The 9,016-nt window shown below is 41.1% G+C and overlaps 1 protein-coding gene across 1 annotated transcript; it reads left to right on the forward strand.

Annotated features, from left to right (window-relative positions):
* Positions 1-1,466: 1,466 nt before the first annotated feature.
* On the forward strand, positions 1,467-3,572 carry LOC113834678 (la-related protein 4-like). Its single transcript, XM_035441697.1, is given in 2 exon segments — positions 1,467-3,408; positions 3,410-3,572. Coding segments are annotated over 2 exon segments (1,977 nt in total). The 5' UTR covers positions 1,467-1,594.
* The last annotated feature ends 5,444 nt before the right edge of the window (positions 3,573-9,016 follow it).

Below are 9,016 nucleotides of genomic sequence, written 5' to 3' on the forward strand. Positions count from 1 at the left end.
TATGACTTTCTTTTGACCCTTTTTAAATTTTTATTATTTTTTGCTCCTTTTTTGATTCTCTTAGACATCCCCATCTTAGACAAATTGTTCAGGGTGTCCGTAGCATCCACAATCAAACACTTTCTTGTAATGAGACAAGGCCTGTGGGAAACTTTTTCGCCTTGTGAACAAAATCTTTTAAAACTTTTTCTCTCAGCAAACTAAAATCTTTCAATTCCATGTAGTCCTCATTCTCAGAAAGGAGAGGGTGTCATAGTTTAGCAGTTAACTCTATTGCAAGGTGTGGTGGCAGATGCCTGTAATTCCAGCACTCTGGAGGGAGGCTGGGGCAGAAGGATCAGAAGTAAAAGGCTAGTCGTCACTAAGTAACAAGTACAAATAGAGCTTGGGCTCCCTGAGACCATTTCAATGTGTCCACAATCAAAAATAGTCACTATGGATGCATCATGAAAGTTCCAAGACAAGGGAGATAGCAAGTATTAGGGTTTCCATTTATTTGGCACCAAAATGTAATCAATGACACATATAAGGGTTTAAGGTAAGTCACACTGGCTAAGCCTCAAACTTCTCTTAGTTTGTCTGAAAGATAAATACAATGTATTTGGGGCTGGAAAAATGGCTTAGTAGACAAGAGCACTTACCAGAGCAACCGACAACCACTGAAATCACAGTCTAAGGGTTTCTCATATCCTCTTCTGACATCCACAGGCCCTTGCCATCATGTATACACACAAAAACAGGCACACATAATAAAACATATCTTTAAAGTAATGATAATTAATTACTGTCTTCTTAGAGCAGTGGTATATCTCACAGATTTCAAACAAGAAAAAAAATAGTGTTTCAATAGAAATTTGGAATTTAAAGAAGAGGTTTGTTACACAGGGAATTTAAAGAAGAAATATATTACAAAAAGAAACCAGTGGTTTGGTTCCCATGTATAACTAGGTGAGCGTCATACTATTTATTTTATTTTACTTGATAGACTTTTTTATTTTATGCTTATGAGTGTTTTTCCTGCATATGTATGTATGTATGTATGTATGTATTTATGTAGAACGCCCATGTGCTGGGATTAAAGGCGTGTACCAGCACTACGGAGCCAGAGCAGACAGCTTTCTTGAAGCCCTTTTTTATTTTTGTTTTTGCTCTTCAAATGATTGACAGGCCCATATTGGATCAACCCCTAAGGGGCAAAGCAGCATATTTTCTTTGTTCTTTATCTGAAAGCCTCAACCGAGATAGTAATTTTAGGGTCTTATTTTACAGTTTAAGACCACAACAACGACAAGCAAGCCTCAGCCCAGGGCAAGAGAGAAGATGTCATTGATTCAGGGAGTCAATTGGGAGTCGCAGCAGCAGCCTGAATGATCCTGCAGGGAGGATGCAGACAAGTCAGCTCTGCGTGGAGCCGGTAATACATAAAAGTACTGGTTTAAATGCTAATGCCAAAGTATGGCAAGAAATTCATTCTGGAAATCCAGATGGCACTCCTCTGAATGAAAGTTTCTGGCATGAAAACACAGCCATATCTGGATTGTTTCCTGAGGGTAATACAGAAATTTCAGAAGATATATGCAAGGAATATGAAGTAATGTATTCTCTAGCTTGGGAGTCCACAAGGAATACTTCAGACATGGAGGAGAAAGCTGCTGGAATGATTTCAGGACCTGAAGATCTGCATTACCAAATAAACGATGAATCTGGAGAAAGCAGCTCAACAATTTCTACAGAAGATTTAAAAGAATGTTTGAAAAAACAATTAGAGTTCTGTTTCTCCCGAGAAAATTTATCAAAGGATCTTTACTTGACATCTCAAATGGATAGTAATCAGTTCGTTCCAGTATGGACAGTTGCCAACATGGAGGAAATAAAAAAACTGACCACAGACCAAAATTTAATTCTTGAAGTGTTGAGATCTTCTCCTCTAGTACAAGTTGATGAAAAGGGAGAGAAGGTGAGACCAAGTCATAAGCGTTGTATTGTAATTCTCAGAGAAATTCCTGAAACAACACCAGTAGAGGAAGTTAAAGCTTTGTTTAAAAATGGAAACTGCCCCAAAGTGATAAGCTGTGAATTCGCACAAAACAGCACCTGGTATGTCACTTTCCAGTCAGACACAGATGCAAAACAGGCTTTTCAATATTTAAGGGAAGAAATTAAAACGTTTCAGGGCAAGCCAATCATGGCAAGGATAAAAGCCACTGCTATATTTTTGGCTAAGAATGATTATCCTTTAATGCATTCTAGTATGTATACTCAACCCATTCAGATGCCAACTCAATATCCCTCACCAGTCTTTATGCAGCCAGTGTATTACACTCATCAGCAGTACCCAGGGTATAGTACTGTGCCTCAGTCTTGGTTTCCAAATCCTGCACCTTACTATGTAACACTGCCGGGTGCTTTTCAAAATGGTAGTTTTGTGAATGGCTTTAGCTCACTAGGATCATATGAAACAAATGATACTGCTATTAATATTTGCTCACCATTCCAAAACAATCCTTGGCAGCCTCATTTTAGGTCATCCCGGGGTTCAGAACACTCAACAGAAGGATCTGTATCATTAGGGGATGGACCATTGAGCCGATCTAGTTCAAGGAACTTTCACTCTGAACAACATAACCCTACAGTAACAGGGAATCAAAAACAAACTTATCTTTCAAAGGATTCTCCCATTTTAGAGATGGATCAGAACAGGGACTTTGGTAGAGGCAAGAGAACTCTTTTCAGAGGTGGAAGACAAAGACAAGCTGACAAGATCGAAAGACCCCAGCCTTCAACAACTGAAGCAAAAGTTTCAACACCAAAGTTCGACTAAGTAGCTACAAATGTTCCTCCTTTACCTGGAAGTTTATCAATAATGCGAGATGAACTTGTGTTAGAGAGTAGAATGTCTGATGTCACTAAAGATGTCAAAAAAGAAAAGGATACTGAAGAAGTGAGTGTTAGTTTCCCAGTGCATTCAGAGGATGAACGGAAAGACTTTGCTTCTGCCCAGCAACTCAGCTTAAATCCCAGCCCTTCGTGTTAAGCTGAGCTTCCTGCAGTAAGCACAACTCAGCAAGAGAAGGATCAAAGGGAGCATTCCTCACTGCCAAAGGATGTTATCAACCAGATGACTGTACCAGTTTCCTCCCCAGCTATTGCAAAGCCATCAAGGCCACACAATGCTTCACCTTGCAGTAGTAAGGTAAAAACACCCACAGCTGTGAGTCTACAGGAACCTCGAAAGTTAACTTACGCTGAAGTGTGTTGGAAGCCTCCTAAAGAACCAGCTTCAGTTCCTGTACAACCGCTAACGGAAATGCCTTCTAATGTGGCAACTCCCACCAGAAATAAAGAGAATGGAGTGCCCAAGAAGCCTGTTGAGAAAACACACGAGAAACCAGAAACAAGGTCTAGAAAATATTTCTGGCTTTCGAGGCAATACCATTCCACGGGGAGCAGCTGTAAAAATCAGGGAACAGAGACACCAGTTTAGCCATAGAACTACACCTCAGGGAGTGTCTCAAAGTAAAGGGAAAGAGCGGTTTGTCCTGCCAGATCACCAAAACAAAAGCAAAACGTAACAAAAACTACTCAGAACCTTGTCTATTCCCACTAAACTTGAGCCTATATTGCACTGTTTTGAAGGGAGGAAGTAGCCAGGAAAGATGGGAAGTATGTCCTTATATATGATATATTTGGGAATTTTAAGACGAGCCAAACTTCAACTCGAAGTTATTTTCAAAATGTTGGAGATTTCCAAAGAGTATAAATATATATAAATATTTATATATATGCATATATTAAATATAAGTGTTCTAATTTGCTTTTGATGTTAATTTGTAGGGATTTCTGATTGGAATCAATTTTGATGTTTCAGGTTTAGTTTGGGAAAGAAAACAAAAAATATTATACATCCTTCAGTATAGGAGATGAGGGAGTAGGAGAATAAAGTTTTTGAAGAACCATTTCGGTAAAAATTAGACATTAATTTTTATATTCTATTAAAAGTTTGGCTTGAAAACAGCCATCTCTGAAGAATGACCTTGTGTTGCAGAGCAGGTCAGTAGATGAGGTGTCTGTTCTGTACAAAGTGATTGAAGCCAAATCTTTTGTCATGTTAGTAAATGATTTGAAACCTGAATGTAATACCCTCACTGGCTCCCAGACAGGAATCTCCCAAGCATCCCTGACGTTCCCACAGACTTCCTGGAATGTCTTCCAGGGTGGCAGTTGCTGATCTCCTAGCATGTCTGCTGATCACACTGTCTCCTACTAAGACCAGAGCTCTCATCTCTTCCCAAGACAGGAGCGACTGCAAAGCACAGAAACAGATTTCAGACGGCACAAAAACACAAAGTCACAGACAATACAGGGTATCCGCTTACCTCCAAGATCAACTCCACTCAGGTGAGGGGTGGTGTCAAATTGCAGATGAGGCCCCAAGTGTAAGACAACCCCCCAGGTTAGCTCAGGCTTTCAGGATCTTAGCCCAGGACCTTGGCCACCCCAATCACCAGGCTGAGTTGAAAGCTTAATGCAAACTGCATGAGGCTTTATTGTTATTTAACATGCTAACCCCATGTTAGATCCCATCTTTCATCCACCCACCATGTCGAAATGCTACAAAAGACAGCTCAACGAGGCTGCATAGAGATCTAATAGGGCAGCATAAGGGGAGTGTCTAGAGGTACGCACAGGCTCAGGATTGGTGTGCCTCCAGACTAGGAGGGTGTACCCTCTGTTGATTGGCCAATTGGTTGTTGTGACCCATAGGACCTCTCAGGGTGGTTGCTATGCTCTGCGTGTCATTGCTGTGCACTTGTCTGTAAAGCACACCCAGAGCTGTAAACCATAGCACCACCAGCTAACTTCTGATTGGTTCCTGGCCACAAGACAGGCACCTAACCTCTAGTGACCAAGGCAAGGTCATCCCAAGCATGTGTTACTGTCTCGGCTGCCAAAATGGGGAGCTGGTCCCTTAAACACTTATAAGGACATAAGGTGAATGACAGTGGCCTAGCCTCAAACTTCTCTTAGTTTGTCTGAAAGCTGAAAACAATGTATCTGGGGCTGGAAAAATGGCTTAGTAGATAAGAGCACTTACCGGAGCAACCCACAACCACTGGAATCTCAGTCCCAGGCCTTTCACTGTGGGAAGTTTTTCTAAGCCTCCTTATTTTATTTCTTTGTTAATTTTTTTCAAGTCCTTCAGCAGGAGTGTCTTCCTCTCTTGGTGGGTATGGGACCAAAGTTCCTTTCTGGTAGATGCAAACAGTTCCACTACTCTAATGTCTGTCCTTTTGGGGAGGATGGAGGTGGCACTATTGCCGGAGCCTTGGCAGTGTCTGGGTGTTTTGGAACCTGCCACTGAGTTCCCTGCCCTTGTTTTAAAGCCTACTTCCCAGCAACAATGTCTCCCATTGAACCTTTTTTTTTTTTTGAGTGATTACTTCTTTACGAACTAGGAATTTGTCATAAAATGGACTCACTTGTGCTCAGTAAGTTTTCAACACTGAAAAAAACCAAAACAAAAACAGAAGTATTTATGGGGCACAAATTTACTAGGATATAACCGGAGCCAGATGACCTGTCCCACAGGTCCAGTCATTCAGGGTTCCCAAGGGGGGCTGCCTGAAAGAGTCATGGGCAAGAGAAAGAAAGGAGACCAAGCGGCTCGAAAAAGGGCAAAAGTCCATCTATGCAATATCAAGGTCTCGATTTATTGGGGCTTACAGTGAGCTTAAATAGCCCAGCAACAATAGAATTGGGGGGATAACAGAAGGAACATCAGGTATTCGCTGGGCCTGGAACATTCTTATCAGCTGGAACATCTAGTGGTCTTCCTTGGAACAGCGAACAGAAAAGCTCCAGACCCTTTCTTGGAACAGAAGCAGTTAGCAGTTCCACTTGGCCAAACCGTGTTTAATTACAGGTTACAGAAGGCTCACAGAGCTGGCTTTAAGCCGCAAACTTAAAGGTCATAAAAAGGCTTATAAAGGTGGGCTTTAAGCCACATAGTTTTGGGCCCATGGCCCCTTACATCTCCCCCTTATTTTTTCCCTACAAAGGAGGGAGGTGAGGACTAGGCCACAGGTAGCATTCTTAGGGGGTCTTTGTTCATGACCGTCTCTGTCTTAGGTTAATTCGTCCTTGCCACCTCACTGACTTTACCCGTCTTCGGGTGACAAAAACCCGCCATCCAGGGGTCCCATGTCTTAGGTTAGTCAAGGAGGGAAGGAAGTTGCCCATCGTCGAGGTGGCCATTTGTACCTGGGGCTACCAGTGTTGCATGCCTAGGGATGGCAAGTATGGCTCTAAAGCCTGTGACTAGACCTTTAACAGTTTAGAAAAATTAAGCCTCTCTTGATGGCCCAAGGGATTGCCTGGTTCACTCAGCAGGCAGGTCCACGCACACTGGGCAGGACTAGGCCACACGGGCTGTCCTGGTAGCACCAGTCTCGGGAATTAAGCACAAAATTGCTGGAAAGATTTGTTAGTATATCCAGACCCATTATCTGTTTCTATAACTTTTGGCATTCCCATGTAAGCAAAACATCTTAAACAGTGACTTATAACATGCCTGGTGGCTTCTCCTGTTTGTGCAGTGACACATTTTTAACTTGCCAAACTCTGTAATGTGAGTCACATCCATTCGCCATAAATGGTTGGGGAGCAGGCCTTGAGGATTCATCCTTAAATTAGCCATAGCCATATTGTGGACATATTCCACATTGTTTGATGATTTGACCAGCAGTCTCTCTGGTTAAGCCAAATTTCTTACTTAGACTTTTGCTATTATGAAGAAAGTTACAAGCCTGTCAAGCTTTTTCTATTTAAGGCAAATCAACTGATTTTGTTAATCAGATAATTCATTCTATTTGGCCAGTAATCACGGAAAGGCCTATTTAATAGGTTCCCAGTGTGACCCATAAACATGATAATTCTCTTAGGTGAATAACATTTTGAATTTGGTCAAATTAATCTAATATTGGATCCTATGTATGGAATTGTCTCTATTACCATAAGATCCTTGAAGACATAGTGACTGTCAGTATATAAATTAAATGAATTATTTACCAGGATTTAAAAGACCATTCTAACAGCTTGTAGTTTGATTATTTGAGCTGAAGCCAGAGCTGTCTGCAGTATCTATTAAAAACCTATGTAAATAACTCTCCCAATAGAACTATTGGTAAAAATTAACATAGCACTTTTTATAGGACTGCTTTTTACAGTTTTGGAAATACAAAAGAAGCATTAGTGCAAATTGTAAAAGTTCATGAGCTAGAAACTGATTATTAATTCTTCCTGAAAACTGAGCAAAGACAATAACCTGTAAATCATTGTTCTGAAACCATCAATTAAACTGTTGCTCAGAGTAGGAGACATGTATCATACTTGGTTCTCTTCTAAAATACTTTCTAAAATAATGAACGAATACACATTCGGGTGTCAGCAATATCGGGGAAGCTGCACACCTCAGCAAGGGTTACAGGCTCCTTATATAGAAAAAAACCACAGATCAGCATACAGGCAAGGGGCATAAATTGATTGATTACAAAGTAGGATCTCATGTTAGAGTGGTCACCCAGGTGTGACCTGCTTTTCTACAAAGGAAAAACCATAGAACATACCCTGAAAAGTCCTTGATTGTCTGGTGGCCAACCAGGTGTGACCCAAAGGGGATTGTCTTGGCGATTGCCCCCATCTAAACCATAGGATGTGCCCGGGGTTGGGGCCAACCCCCTTGTAATGGGCCAAGGCCTGTGGGAAACTTTTTTTCTCTGTGAACTAAAATCTTTTAAAACTTTTTCTCTCAGCAAACTAAAATATTTCATTCCCCCATTTTTTTGTGAGGTTTTATTCCTAAAACCCATGGTCCTGCTTATTGCCTGAGAGCTTGATATTGCTGATTAAGAACTAGGGCTTGGGTTATGCATAAGCATTCTTTAATAAATCGGAGTAGGTGATTAAGAATGTATAGCCCAAAAGTAAGCTGCAGTAAAAGCATAAGTAGGGGTCCTAAGAGGGTGGAGATTCCTTTAAACCAGCCTTGTTGGGACTCCCATTCCTTTCACAGCTAGTTGAGTCTTTTTCTGAGCTTGGCCATGGAATCCTTAATAACTTCAGAATGGTTAATATAGAAACAGCACTCCTCTTTTAGGGCAGCATAGCACAATCATGGAATTGTTGTCTCTCCAGCATCCCCATCAGGGAGTGAGATATATTGGCATTCCCCCATGTAAGGGAGTTTCTTTCGACTTAGCATTTCAACCAGGGAAAATGGGCGATGCATTCTTTTCCATGCTACTTCCTGCTGACTTTGGGACGAAGTTAGGGACTCAAGTAGGCTGAAATGCTAGTCAAAAGAAAAAAAAGGGAATTTAGGCCTATATGGCATTTCAGTGTCTGTGTATATGAATTTGCTTATTTCTTATATTGTTTAGAACCTATTTCATTAAACATGAGATTTAGATACTACAGTCTCTTTTGTTTCTCAAAGGTCTTGACCAAAATACTGTAATGATTGGAGTATCAGGAAATTCATGCAATAACTAAATGAAGTAGTAGTTTTAAAGTTTTAACTTTTTAAAAGTCGCTAAATCCTTATGACTGTTTTATGCATCAAGGTATGTATATCATATATACTTCTGGTCCCCTAAGAATAGGGAATCGGATCCCCCAAATGGAGTCATCAGATAAGGTTGTGAGTCACCATGTTTTCTGCGAGCAAGTCTGAGAGGTTAGCAAGTACTCTTAACCATTGATCCATCTCTCCAGCTCCTCTTCATTTTTGAGACAGGATATGGATCTAGTCAAAGCTGGTCTGTAACTGTCAAGCCCTGCTTGCCTCAAACTTGGGACAGACTTCTGCCTCAACAAACCATATGCCAGGGTTACAAACGTGTGCTATCATGCCCTGTTTAGTAGTATTTTTTTAAGCTTGGGTTCCCTATTATCAGTGGGAAGGGCTAATTTAAGGGAAGCTGTAGCAATGCCTACTTAGGGGCTGGCTACAGGTGTG

The sequence above is a fragment of the Cricetulus griseus genome, chromosome 3, assembly GCF_003668045.3.
Source record: "Cricetulus griseus strain 17A/GY chromosome 3, alternate assembly CriGri-PICRH-1.0, whole genome shotgun sequence".
Classification (NCBI taxonomy): domain Eukaryota; kingdom Metazoa; phylum Chordata; class Mammalia; order Rodentia; family Cricetidae; genus Cricetulus; species Cricetulus griseus.